The 14,508-nt window shown below is 50.5% G+C and overlaps 2 protein-coding genes across 3 annotated transcripts in view; one reads left to right on the forward strand and one right to left on the reverse strand.

Annotated features, from left to right (window-relative positions):
* IFT140 (intraflagellar transport 140) overlaps positions 1–14,508 on the forward strand; it is a 106,980-nt gene that overhangs the window by 61,280 nt on the left and 31,192 nt on the right. The gene's annotated exons all lie outside the window — the stretch shown is intronic.
* TMEM204 (transmembrane protein 204) overlaps positions 1–14,508 on the reverse strand; it is a 37,214-nt gene that overhangs the window by 1,750 nt on the left and 20,956 nt on the right. Inside the window, exon 3 of the mRNA XM_038762489.1 lies at positions 10,524–10,679. Within this exon, the coding sequence (XP_038618417.1) occupies positions 10,524–10,679 (156 nt within the window). The remainder of the gene's footprint in view (positions 1–10,523; positions 10,680–14,508) is intronic.

Genomic DNA, 14,508 nt, shown 5'->3' on the forward strand with positions numbered 1-14,508 from the left:
ATCACAAGGGCTTGACACATACCATGATCGGTATTATTGGGATCCCTGCCCTCAAGGGGTCTGCGGTCTCGTGGGGGGAGACAGACCCTAAAATAATTGGCAGAGAGGAGGAAGGAAGGACAAGGGGATGTATGTAGCTGAGCGAGGGCCAGCGTCAGAGGGAAAGGCGATATGTACTGAAGTGCCAAGAGCGGGGGCAAGTTCATAAATGTGTTTGTAGATGGTGCAGAAATAGCCAGGTGGGTGGCTAGGTGGTAGTTGGGTCGGGTTGGAGGGAACATAACCTGGGGAGAAGGGAAATTGATCCATTCAGGGGTGGGATATATACAGTTATATATGTAACTGTATGTAAGGTGTTAAAATTTGCACATAGTAAGCGCTTAATAAATGCCATTATTATTATTATTATTATTAAAATTGTCCGCTTAGGGCAGGAAACGTGTAGCTTGCTACAGTCATGCTCTCCCGAGCACTTAGCCCAGTGCTCTGCACTCGGTGGGTGATCAATAAATATCAACGGTCGCTAAGATCAATCCATCGATGGTCATTATTGAGCGCTTACTTTGTGCAGAGCACCATACTGAGCTCTTGGTAGAGGACAATATAACAGTCAGAAATTAGTCAGTGGTATTTATAGAGCACTTACTGTGGGCGGAACAGCATCCTAAGCGCTCGATGGGAGGCGCACAGCCTCGTGTAGTGGCTAGAGCCCAGGCCTAGGAGTCAGAAGGTCATGGGTTCTAATCCGGGCTCCACCACTTGTCTGCTGTGTGACCTTGGGCAAGTCACGTCTCTTCTCTGGACCTCAGTTACCTCATCGGTAAAAAATGGGGATTAAGACTATGAGCCCCATGTGGGACGGGGACTGTGTTCAACCTAGACTGAGCCCGTTGTTGGGTGGGGACCGTCTCTATATGTTGCCAACTTGTACTTCCCAAGCGCTTAGTACAGTTCTGTGCACACAGTAAGCACTCAATAAATACGACTGAATGAATGAACCTGATTAAGTTGTATCTACGTCAGTGCTTAGAACAACGCTTGGCGCACATTAAGCGCTTAACAAGTACCACGATCACTCCGTACTTGAATTCGGCAACACGTAGAGACAATCCCTACCCAACAAGATTGTGAGCCCCACGTGGGACGGACACTGTGCCCAACCTGATTTGCTTGTGCCCACCCCAGCGCTTAGTACAGTTCCTGGCACATGGTAAGCGCGTAACAAATACCACAATTATTAATAAACGTGATTGATGGCGAGGCAGACCTGCCCCAGGTCATCCACCAGACGAGTGGCAGAGCCAGGATGAGAACACAGGTCCTCTGACTCCAGGCCCGGCCTCTTTCCACAAGGCCAAACTGCTTCCAAGCGTGGCCATAGAAGGTGACTCCCTGGAGGAAACGTCGATATTTTCTTCACATCACTGCTCTAATTCCTTTCCATCCAAACTGCTGCCTCGCTGAACCCGGCCCTTAATCAATCAATCGTATTTATTGAGCGCTTACTGTGTGCAGAGCACTGTACTAAGTGCTTGGGAAGTACAAGTTGGCAACATATAGACAGTCTCCTCCTCTAGACTGTAAGCTTGTGATGGAGCAGGGAATAATAATAATAATAATAGCATTTATTAAGTGCTTACTATGTGCAAAGCACTGTTCTAAGCGCTGGGAGGATACAAGGTGATCAGGTTGTCCCGCGGGGGGCTCACAGTCAACCCCCATTTTACAGATGAGGTAACTGAGGCTCAGAAAAGTTAAGTGACTTGCCCAAGGTCACACAGCTGACAATTGGCGGAGCCAGGATGTGAACCCACGACCACTGACTCCAAAGCCCGTGCTCTTTCCACTGAGCCACGCTGCTTCTCGATATGTTTACTGTTGTATTGTACTCTCCCAAGGACTTAGTACATTGCTCTGCACACAGTCAGCACTCAAAAAATACGATTGACTGAGTATTATAAACTGAGCACTGGCTGTAACGTGCCGTCCTAAGCCTTTGGAAGCGAGTGACGGCTGCAGGAATGGCGATGGCATCTAATTATGTGCCCCCCGCCAGGTGCGGTGCCCTGAAGGAAGAGTCCGGGCACGTAGAACGGCAAGCAGAGACCTAGAAAGTAGATTCCCCCCGTGGCCAGTTCCGTTGTTCCCCGGTTCCCCCTAGACGAGGTTCCGTTTCCAAAGCAAACAAGTGTCGGTCCCGTGTGCCAGAGCGCCTGGGTCTCCCGAGGATCCAGTTGCCCCGGCCTTTCCTTCCTGCCCACTTCCTCGGCCCAAACGTTCCGTCAGGAGAGTTTCACCCTCTCGGAACGACGGACGGATGGCGGTGGAGGAGGCCCAGTCTGGAGGGAGGAGGAGGAGTCCCGGCCTCCAATCCCGGCTCTCCCCCCGGCCCTCTGGGTCACCCTCGGGCCTGTCTCTGAACCTCTCTCGTGCCTCAGTCTCCCCCTCCGCCCTGCCTCCCCTTCCCCATCAGACCGGGAGACCCGTGCAGAGCCAGGACCGGGCCTGACCTGAGGATCATAAATCCACCCCAGGGCTCAGCCCAGTGCTCGGCGGATACTGAGGCGGCGAAAAGTGAAGTGACTTCCCCAGGGTCACACAGCGAACGAGGAGCGGAGCCGGGATAAGAACGCGGGTCCTCTGATTAGAATACCACTCAGTGACCTTGCGTACATGTATGTTTGTGTGTGTGTGTGTGTGTGTGTATCTGTGTGTGTGTGTGTGTAAGCGCTTAGTACAGTGCTCTGCACACAGTAAGTGCTCAACAGAGCCCGGGCTTTGAAGTCAGAGGTCATGGGTTCAAATTCCGGCTCTGCCACTTGTCAGCTGTGTGACTTTGGGCAAGTCACTTAACTTCTCTGAGCCTCAGTTCCCCCATCTGTAAAATGGGGATGAAGACTGTGAGCCCCACGTGGGACAACCTGATCACCTTGTCCTCCCCAGCACTTAGAACAGTGCTTTGCACATAGAAAGCGCTTAATAAATGCCATTAAAAAATAAATAAATAAATAAATATGATTGAATGAATGAATATACACATAAGTGGGTGTGCGTGTATATATACTATATATACTATATATAATACATATAGTATATAATACACACATATATATGTACACATATGCATACATATATGTGAATATATTATATACATATACACACAAATAAATGTATATATTACATGTGTGAGTGTGTATATACTATATACTGTACTGTAAGCACTGGGGTAGGTGCAAGGTAATTGGGCTGGACACAGTTCCCCTCCCACATAAGACTCACAGTCTTAATCCCCATTTTACAGATGAGGGAACCGAGGCCAGAGAAGTGAAGTGACTTCCCCAAAGCCACACAGCAAACAAATGGTGGAGCCGGGATTAGAACACAGGTCCTTCTGACTCCCAGGCCCGAATTCTAGCCACTAGGCCACACTACTTCTCTATTGCACCCTTATATACCCCTATATAAGGTATATAAATATAAATATATATAAATATATAAATATATACGTAGGTTGATTCCTATGTGATGATGCTTGCAAACAAGGCTCGGAGAGTTCTGCCTTGATCCCAGGGGAATGATCCCACAGAGGAACTCCGGAATCCCAGCCTTCCCCCTGAAAACCGAACTCTTCAGGAAGCTCCCACGTGACTCCCTGCTTGGCTTGGGAGCAGAGTAGGTCGATTCTAGGGTGTTTTTCCCCTTCCCTCCCTCCTCCGGCCAGCCTCCTCCCTCTGTTCCCTCATCTGGAAAATGGGGATGAAGACTGTGAGCCCCGTGTGGGACTGGGACCGTTGTGTCCAACCCGATTTGCTTGCATCCACCCCGGCGCTTAGCACTGTGAGCTCACTGTGGGCAGGAAATATGTCTGTTTGTTGTTGTTTTGTACTCTCCCAAGCTTTGCGTACAGTAAGCGCACGATTAATTCGATTGAAAGAATTAATGATTACAGTGCCTGGCGCATAGTAAGCGCTTAACAAATACCACAATTATTATTAGCATTTTATTAATCATTTCCAACTGTCTCTCTCGCCCGCCCCTCCGTCTCCCCACCCGAGCACTAGGGATTTCAAGGTCCAGCTTGCATAACAGGTAATGGCCAGCATTTCCTCCTCCCAGGACAGGATATCCTGGTGCCCTCCTGTCTCTCTCTCTCTCTGACTCTGTTTAGAACAACCTCCAGCCCGGGGAGGCTGGGGGGAGGCGGAGGGCGGGTGGGGTTAGGGTGGGGGGATGGCGGGGGAAAGAACCGGCATCTAAAATTAGCCTCTGGACAGAAGAAAGGCCCATGGCTGCACACCGGCCTCTTGGTCTGTGAGACAACAAGTCTAAACAGCCCCAAAGTGCATTTCCTTTTTGGACAAAACAGCCCTGGTGGGTGCGGGCGGGGAGGGGTTGGGTGGGGACTGGGGGCCAGGAGAGGCAGGAGCCTCAATAGACAGAGAACCTCAGGGTTGTCTGAATTAATAATAATCGTAATAATAATGGTGGTATTTGTTAAGTGCTTACTACGTGCCAGGCACCGTACTAAGCGCTGGGGTGAATACAAGTAGATCAGGTTAGACACAGTCCCTGTCGCACGTGGGGCTCATAGTCTCAATCCCCATTTTACATATGAGGGAACTGATGCACAGAGAAGCAAAGTGACTTGCCCACGGCCTCACAGCAGACAAATGGCAGAGCCGGGATTAGACCCCCTGACGTTCTGACTCCCTTGTTGTGGGCGGGGATTGTGTCTGTTATATTGCTCTCTTGTCCTCTCCCAAGCGCTTAGTCCGGTTCTCTGCACACAGTAAGCGCCCAATAAATACGACTGATTGGCTAGCAGGTCTGTGTTCCTAGCAGGTCACCCCCTCCTCATTCTACCGTCCCCCTTTCCCCCGTTTCTCTGGGAAAAGGCCACATACAGGAGATGCACTGAGAGGTGACTAAGTCTAATGGACAGAGCCTGTGGCTAGTAGCCAGGAGACCAGCTCGGCCCGCTAGCCAGCTGGCCGACCTCCGGCAAGACACTGAACCTCTCTGGGGCCTCGGATGCCACAGCTGTAAAATGAGGATACTAATTCCCGCCTTCCCCCACGCCCCTGAACTTCGCAGGGACGTTGCGAGGACAAAATAAGATAACCGATGTGAAAGCGTGCCAAAAAACACCCAAGATATCGTTACTAAGCTCCTGTCCTCAGAGATTAACCACGGGCCTCGGGGGCACCAAGGCCTCTGTGCTAATCTGAACCAATGCACAAACCCCAGTCCAGCGCAGCTCCTCTGTGCTAATCTGAACCAATGCACAAACCCCAGTCCAGCGCAGCTCCCCAACTCCCTCCCTCCCGAGGGACCGGGCCTAGAGGTGTCCTCCTCAATCAATCGATCCGTCGTATTTATTGAACGCTTATCTGCCCCTTGACAGAGATCATTCTAGAGCCTCCAGTTCACTTCAACCCCAGGGAGGCTGCGTGGCCTAGTGGCCTGAGAATCAGAAGGACCTGGGTTCTAATTCCTGCTCTGCCACACGTCTGCCGTGGGACCGTGGGCAAGTCGCCTCACTTCTCCGGGCCTCGGTTCCCTCATCTGTAAAATGGGGGGTAAGGCTGGGAGCCCCACGTGGAATGTGGGCCACGTCCGCCCTGACGAGCTCGTACCTTCCCCAGTGTTTAGAAAAAGTGCCCAGCACATAGTAAGTGCTTAACAAATACTATAAAAAACAAAAACTTGGACGTCACGATGGGCCCACCCCGGCTTCACTAGGCTTTCTTCTTCCAGACCGGAATCTGAAGTGAAAGGCTTCTCCCTTTGGGGCAGCGAGTGCCAATTTGGTCTTTAGCCAGGAGGCTCAATGTCAGACCCTTGGGCTGCCCACAGTTACCCCCAAGTTTTCCCCGACCCTCAGACGTCCATCCCATTGCTCAAATCACCCACACCGATGTGGAGAGGGGGTGTCCATCTCCCTTGCTGGGTACGGTAGAGATCAATCCATCGGTGGTATTTGCTGAGCCCCTATTCTGTGCTGAGCGCTGTACTAAGCCCTGAGGAGATTGACCTTGTTTAATTAATAATGATAATAATAATAATAATGATAATAATGGCATTTATTAAGTGCTTACTATGTGCAAAGCACTGTTCTAAGCACTGGGGAGGTTACAAAGTGATCAGGTTGTCCCACGGGGGGCTCACAGTCTTCATCCCCATTTTACAGGTGAGGTAACCAAGGCACAGAGGATTGCCCAAAGTCACACAGCTGACAATTGGGGGAGCCGGGATTTGAACCCATGACCTCTGACTCCAAAGCCCGGGCTCTTGCCACTGAGCCACGCTATTCCCTAATTCTCTTTTCTCTAATTCCCATTGCATATTTTCTTGAAGCATATAGAACAGTGCTCTGCATACTGTAAGCGCTTCTTTTTTCGTTGTTTTAGCGGTACAGGTTACTTATTTTGTGCCAGGCACCGTACTAAGGGCTGGGGTGGATACAAGCTAATCCACATGGGACTCACAAGTCTTCATCCCCATTTTACGGATGAGGTGACTTAGGCCCGGAGAAGTGACTTTGCCCACTTCACTTACAGATCAAGTATCTGAGATACAGAGAAGCCAAGTGACTTGCCCTAGGTCCCACAGCAGGCAAATGGCGGAGCTGGGAATTAGAACCCATAACCTTCTGGCTCCCAGGCCTGTGCACTTTCCACTGGGTTTCATGCTGTGGAGTAATAATAATAATAATGGTATTTGTTAAGCACTTACTATGTGCCAAGCACTGTTCTAAGCACTGGGGTAGATACAAGGTGATCAGGTTGTCCCACGTGGGGCTCACAGTCTTCATCCCCGTTTTACAGATGAGGGAACTGAGGCCCAGAGAAGTGAAGTGACTTGCCCAAAGTCACACAGCTGACAAGTGGCGGAGCCGGGATTTGAACCCACGACCTCTGACTCCAAAGCCCGGGCTCTTTCCACTGAGCCATGCTGCTTCCCCATGAGAAGCAGATGGAATGAGAAGCAGCGTCCATACACCTTGGGAAACCTGTGTGGCAGAGCCAGGATTAGAACCCAGGTCCTTCTGACTCGAGGCCTGGGCTCTACCCACTAAGCCACACGGCATCTCTGTGCCTCTCAGCACTTAATCAATACTATCACTGCTACGGGGGAGGTAGAAGACGCCGTCCCTGTCCCTGGAGACCATCTAACGGGAATCAATCGATTAATCAATCAATAGTCGGACCCATCCCCGCACGACGGGTGACACCTACTGTGTGCAGAGCACTGTGCTAAGCAATTGGGAGAGTCCAATGCAGATGAGGGACGAGATCCCTGCCCCCTGAGGGGTTAGCAATCCCAGATCAGCGGCTTCAACGGGAAAGTGAAATTGAAAACGTTCCCCGTTTTTGTCTCAGGAAACATTCCCACAGGCCTCTTTGTGGGAAAAGGAAGACATGCCACCACTAAGGAGAATTCCCAGGGCCTCTGGCCCTCTCCTCCCCACCCCACCCCCAAGTTTCTAACCCCCCTGCGCTTAAATAGCCTAAAGCATTGGAAATATTTGGGCGCTAAACACAAGCCTCTTTCTGGAAGGAGACTTTCTCCAGAAAGATAGGAGCCTGGGAATTGTGTTCCTATCTTTCAGTATTTCCAGAATGATTCACTTCCAGAGTTCCTGCGGTTTCCTCTCCGGGATTCCAGTCAGAACAATTCATTCATCATTGCAAAGTGCAGCGGATCCGTGTACCGTACACAGTTTGGCGGGGAGAAAAATTCCATTGAACTTCTCTTGGTCCCCAACCACCCACAGGGCAATACAAAACGGCCGTAGACTGTGAACCTCCTTGACAGACCCGATTACCTTGTTTCTACCCCAGTGCTCAGCACAGTGCTGGGCACACGGTGAGGACGACGGTGGTGACGATGGAGTCTTCCATCGAGAACAGGGGGCGGACCTCGGCCGGGAGACTTCGGTTCCAAGAGCCTGCTCGCGGGAATTGATTCTAGCGCCGGTGGTTTGCGCAGCTCCGCTCTCTCTCCTTCGGGTGCACAGCACTCTCCCAAGCGCTTAATACAGTGCCCTGCACACAGTAAGCACTCAATGAATACCACCGACTGATGGACTGATCAATCGATCGATCGTCCCCGTCTGCATTGTGTCCCTTGGTGGCGGTGGGGGACAGCAAGCACCCGGGCTAGGAGGAGGAGCACGGGCCTGGTTTTCAGGAGACCCGGGTTCGAGTCCCAGCTCCGCCACACAAGCTACGAGACCTCGGGCAAGTCATTCTCCTCCTCCGTGCCTCCCTTTCCTCATCTGAAAAATGGGGATCAAATACCCGTTTCCCCTCTCCCTTAGGCCGTGAACCCCATGCGGTACAAGGGACAGTGTCTGACCTGATGACCTCGTATCTATTCTAGAGCTTAGTACAGTGCCTGGCACTTAGCAAGCGCTTAACAGATACTCCAATTATTATTATTTCTATTGAGCGAGTTGGTGAGTGGGCTGCAGCAAAAAGACTTTAATTATTTAACAATCATTAATCATTAACTTATGGTACTTATGAAGTGCTCACTCTGTGTCCCTCCCTCCTGAGAGCCCCATGTGGGACAGACTGTGTCCCCCCTGAGGAGATTGTGTCCGCCCAGCGCTTACTACAGTGCTCGACACAAACTAAGCGCTTAACAAAGATCATATAAACATCAAAAAGCACTATGCTAGACTCTGGGGAAGCAGCAAAATAATCAGATTGGACACAACCCCTCTCCCACATGGGGCTTGCAGTCCAAATAGGAGGGAGAGCAAGTGGGTGTCTTCCCCTCATTTTACCAAAGAATAAACTGCGGCACAGAAAAGTGCCTTGCCAGAGGAGCAGCGTGGCTCAGTGGAAAGAGCCCGGGCTTTGGAGTCCGAGGTCATGGGTTCAAATCCCGGCTCCACCAATTAGCAGCTGGGTGACTTTGGGGAAGTCACTTCACTTCTCTGTGCCTCAGTTACCTCATCTGTAAAAATGGGGATGAAGACTTTGAGCCCCCCGTGGGACAACCTGATCACCTTGTAACCTCCCCAGTGCTTAGAACAGTGCTTTGCACATAGTAAGTGCTTAATAAATGCCATTATTATTATTATTATTATTTTACAAATGAGGTAACTGAGGTCCAGAGAAGTGAGGTGACTCATCTAAGGTCACTCAGCAGACAGGTGACGGGGACAGGATTAGAACCCAGCTCCTCTGACTCCCAGGCCCGAGCTTTTTCCATGAGGCCGCGCTGCTTCTCAATGTACTTCCCGAGCACTTAGTACAGTGCTCTGCACACAGTAAGCGCTCAATAAATATGACTGAATGAATGAATAACTGTGGTATTTGTTAAGCGCTTCTGGGAGTCGAGGCTTGTACTATGTACCTAGGCCCCACTGCCCCCCGAACCTGATGTAGGGACCGTCTCTATATGTTGCCAACTTGTACTTCCCAAGCGCTTAGTACAGCGCTCTGCCCACAGTAAGCGCTCAATAAATACGATTGAATGAATGAATGGATGATGTCTGCCGGATCTTCCCCAAAGCTTCCACGACCACCCCCCGAGTCAACAGCAATAATAATAATAATAGTCGTATTTGTTAAGCACTTACTATGTGCCCAACACTGTACTAAGCACTGGGGTAAATACAAGAATAATCAGGTCCCACATGGGGGTCACATTCTCAGTAAGAGGGAGCACAGGTACTGAATCCCCATTTTACAGGTGAGGGAACTGAGGCCCAGAGGAAGTGAAATGACTTGCCCAAGGCCCCACGGCAGACAAGTGGTGGAGCCGTAATTAGAACCCAGGTCTTCTGACTTCCAAGGCCTTGCACTTTCCACTAGGCCACGCTGCTTCAGTGGTGGTCGGCTGTCTCCTTCAAGTCCTCCCCACCCCATCCGGGAACCAAGCCTACCCCTGCAGCCAAGAGCCTCCTCTTCTTTTTAAGAATATTTATTAAGCGCTTATTCTGTGCCAGCCACTGTACTAAGCACTGGGGTAGATACAAGCTCATCAGTCCCACGTGGGACTCGCAGTCTTTATCCCCATTCTGCCGATGAGGGAACTGAGACCCGGAGAAGTGACGTGGCTTCCCCCGGGTCACCCAGCAGACGAGCGGCGGAGCCGGAATTAGAACCGAGGTCCTTCTGGCTCCCGGGCCCAGGATCTTCCCACTAGGCCACGCTGCTTCTCTACTTCCCAGCGAGAATTCTTACTTCCCCTGCACCATCAGTGGCCGAGATGGAGGGCAGCCTCACCCTCGACCATCCTGACGAGGCGATGAGGCCTCTCCCACCCCGGCTCTCTTCACATCGCCTCACTGCATCTACTCGGGGGCTCTTTTGATTTTCTCAGAATCTTCCACAGGGCAGTGAGCCGACGGCCTGGGGGGATGCCGGCTCTCTCCACAGGGGATTCTCCTGACGTAAGATGGAAACGCAACCTAGACCACGGCGTGGGGGCAGGAATTTCGCCACCCCATCCCGCTCGGCCCACGTCCCGCCTCGCCCGCGTCGGCCCCGGGCCGAGATACTCACTAGCCAGTTGGAACAGAGCGGCGATGGCTTCCTCCCACCACTGGGTATCCTGGGAAACGAGGGGCAGATCCAACAGGCCCAAGACGAAGATGAGCTGGCCCGCCGTCAGGGCCACGGTGGCGATCAGGTTACAGGCCCGCATCATGTCAAACTGCACTGGGCGGGACAGAGAGCAGAAGGGCCCCGGGTTAGAAGACGGAAGGTGGGGCCGGGAAGCGGCCCGGCCGACCCCGCGCACGGTCGACGCTCGGTTAATACCATTGACGCGTCGGTCGCCGATTCACCGAGGTCCCCAGGGAGGCGAGTGGACGGATTCCTCGGGACGCCGGGGTCCGGGCTGGTGCAGCCCTCCCGAGCTGGCAGACCCTTCTCCCACCCATTGCTGGGTTAGTGCACCCTGCGGGTTTCTGGAAAGGAGCAAGCGGCTTTCCGGAAGGGTCGGGGCAAGATAGGTGGAGGTGGTGGGCCAGACCCCAATACCCCAGGCACAGTTCTCTGCACATAATAATAATAATAATAATAATAATGGCATTTATTAAGCCCTTACTATGTGCAAAGCACTGTTCTAAGCGCTGGGGAGGTTACAAGGTGATCAGGTTGTCCCGGGGGGGCTCACAGTCTTAATCCCCATTTTACAGATGAGGGAACTGAGGCCCAGAGAAGTTAAGTGACTTGCCCAAAGTCACACAGCTGACAGTTGGCGGAGCCGGGATTTGAACCCATGACCTCTGGCTCCAAAGCCCGTTACCCTTTCCACTGAGCCACGCTGCTTCTCGTAAGCACTTAGTAAGCACTTAATAAATGCCATTAAAAAAAAAAGCCTCAGGCGCTGGGGCGACACCTCCTTATTCGCCAGCCCCTTATGCTCCTTGCTTCCTCTCTCCCTCTTACCTTCTCTCTGCCTCAGTTCCCTCATCTGTAAAATGGGGGTGAAGACTGTGAGCTCCACATGGGGCAACCTGATTACCTTGTATCTACCCCAGTGCTTAATACAGTGCCTGGCACATAGTAAGCGCTTAACAAGTTGTTGCCAACTTGTACTTCCCAAGCGCTTAGTACAGTGCTCTGCATGCAGTAAGCGCTCAATAAATACGATTGAATGAATGAATGAATGAACAAATACATTAAAAAAAAATTTACCCCAGTGCTTAGTAAAGTGCCTAGCAGTTAGTAAGCTCTTAGCAGATACCATTAAAAAAAAAAAAGTAATGGAATTTCCTGTGAGCCTCATATGAAAATGGCACTGTGTCCTACTTGATCATCTTGTATTTACGAAGAACAGTGCTTGGCACATAGTAAGCATTTAACAAATATAATTATAATATTATTGTTATTATTATTATTATTATTTGAGCACCCACTCGTGCAACACACTGTACTGGGCACCTGAGAAAATACAATCGTATTAGTAATGGTATTTATTGAGCACCACCCGGTACAAGTCATTGTACCAAGTGTCTGGGAAAGTAAAATTGTGGTGGCAATGACAGTGTTTACTGGGCACACAATGGGTGCAACCCCCCAGTCAGTCGGTCAGTAAGAATTTATTGAGCATTTACTGTATGCAGAGCACTGTACTAATAATAGCTTGGGAGAGTAAAGTATAACAATAAACTGACCCATTCCCTGCCTGCAATGAGCTTACCGTGTAGAGGGGGGAGACAGACATTGACATCAAAAAAAATTATAGATAATTAAATGATATAAGTGCTGTGGGGCTAGGAGCGTGGATGACTAAAGAGAGTAGTAGAAGAAACGAGGACTTAGGGAAGGCCTCTTGGAGGAGTTATGCCTTAAATAAGGCTTCGAAGATGGGGAGAGTAACGGTCTGTAGGAGTTGAGGAGGGAGGGCATTCCAGGCCAGAGGCGGGACATGGTTGAGAGGTTGATGGCGAGATAGTTGAGATAGAGGGAAAGTGACAATACAGCAGCCAAATGTGCGGGTTGGATTGTAGCAGGAGAATAGCGAGGTGAGGTAAGGAGGGGGCAAGGGGATTGACTGCTTTAAAACCAGTGGTGAGGAGGCCAGTACTAAGTTTGGAAGTAATATATATAGATATAGATCTACCTATAGATATAGAGATAGATCGATCTATCTATATATGTATAGATATACATGTATATACATAGATATAAATATATATATATATATATATATATATATATATATATATTGTCTTGTTTTGTTGTCTGTCTCCCCCTTCTAGACTGTGAGCCCATTGTTGGGTCGGGACTGTCTCTATCTGTTGCCAACTTGTACTTCCCAAGCGCTTAGTACATTGCTCTGCACACAGTAAGTGCTCAATACATATGATTGAATGAATATAGATAGACAGATATAGATAAGAGTATATATATATATATATATATATATATGTAGATATGTAAATAAAATCTTTGTTTGAGCATCTGCCATCACCACTAATTAAACCCACTTTTAGCAGCCAGTAAAATGTCCCAGACTTCACCCCTGTGTGTCTTGGGGGAACTGTGTTTGTGTAAGTGACACTGGGAGGATGGACAAGGGGTTATATTTAGGACCTTGCGGAAGTCACGTAGTCACCCGCACGGCATTGTACCACTTCCCGTCATGGCATCCCGTTGCCCGCGAAAGCCGTCAAGCCCGGACGGACTCCCTTGTTCCGCACATTGTATTCCCACCCCGCCCCTCCCCCTCTGGGGGGCTCTGACCACCTTCTGGTGGTCCATTCGGTTCCCCTGGGACCCCTGCTCCCAAACTCACCCCCATGACTCCCCGCCCAACTCGGTCTGGTTCCGGTCTGACGGGCCTTGGCTCCTCGGCTGGGCCGGGCCAGACCAAGAGCACCCCGGCTCCCACGTGGCTGGCCACCCCGCCTCGTGGACCAGAGAGGTGGCCCCGAAGCCGCGCCCGTTTCCCAGTTTGTCTGTCTCCCCTCCCCGGCCCCACAGCCTCCCTCTCAGAGCAGACATTCCCTGCGCCGTTCCGTTGTACTTTTCCGAGGGCTCGGGCTGACGGGGGTACTTCATAAATTCCATCGGTTAGTCAGGCGATGGTATTTATTAAGCACTTACTGTGCGCAGAGCACTGGACTAAGCACTTGGGAGAGGACAATTCAACAATAAACAGACACAGTCCCTGCCCACAACAAGCTTACAGTCCATTACTATTACTAGGGAAGCAGCATGGCATCGTGGACAGAGCCCGTTAGAAGTCAGAAGGTCATGGGGTCTAATCCCAGCTCCGCCACTTGTCTGCTGTAGGATCTTGGGCAAATCCCGTCACTTCTCTGTGCCTCAGTTCCCGCATCTGTAAAATGGGGATTGAGCCCGTGAGCCCCACATGGGACAAGGACTGTGTCCAATCCAATTTGCTTGTATCCAACCCATGTTTAAAGTTCTCCGAAATGGGCCGTGCCCTCCCTCAGCATCCCTTCTCCAACCTGGATACTGCTGGGATTTTTCTCGGAATAATATCAGGACTTTGTCCAATGTCTCTATGGATTAAAGTAGTAGCATCAGTAATAGTATCTACTGAGCACCACCCAAGTGCCGCCCACTTTTCTAAGCGCTTAGGGAAGTCCAAAAGCAGCATAATTTATTTCAATCTCTGTCTCTCCCTGTAGACTGTAAGCTCTTTGGGGGCAGGGAACGTGACCACCAGCTCTGCTGTATTGTACTTCGCCAAGTGTTTAGTCCAGTACTCTGCACCCTTGACTGATTGATTGATTGACTGTTTGATGAGACATGTTCCCCGCCCACAGGGTATTTATTTAGATCGTGTACCCTACCCAATTCTCTTGCATCCACCCCAGTGTCCAGTACAGTGCTTGGTACTCAGTAAGTACTTCAAGAACAGTACCATCATTTACCTACTTGCAAGGAGACAGATACATATAAATAAAGGAAGCTGAATAAATAATGTCTGTCTGAATCTTTGGCTACAAAGATTCACAGCCGCTGAGGATGTAAGAATGCTAAAAGTGGCTAGGGGTGTGGATTATAA

Source organism: Tachyglossus aculeatus, chromosome 21 (assembly GCF_015852505.1).
Source record: "Tachyglossus aculeatus isolate mTacAcu1 chromosome 21, mTacAcu1.pri, whole genome shotgun sequence".
NCBI classification, from domain to species: Eukaryota; Metazoa; Chordata; class Mammalia; order Monotremata; family Tachyglossidae; genus Tachyglossus; species Tachyglossus aculeatus.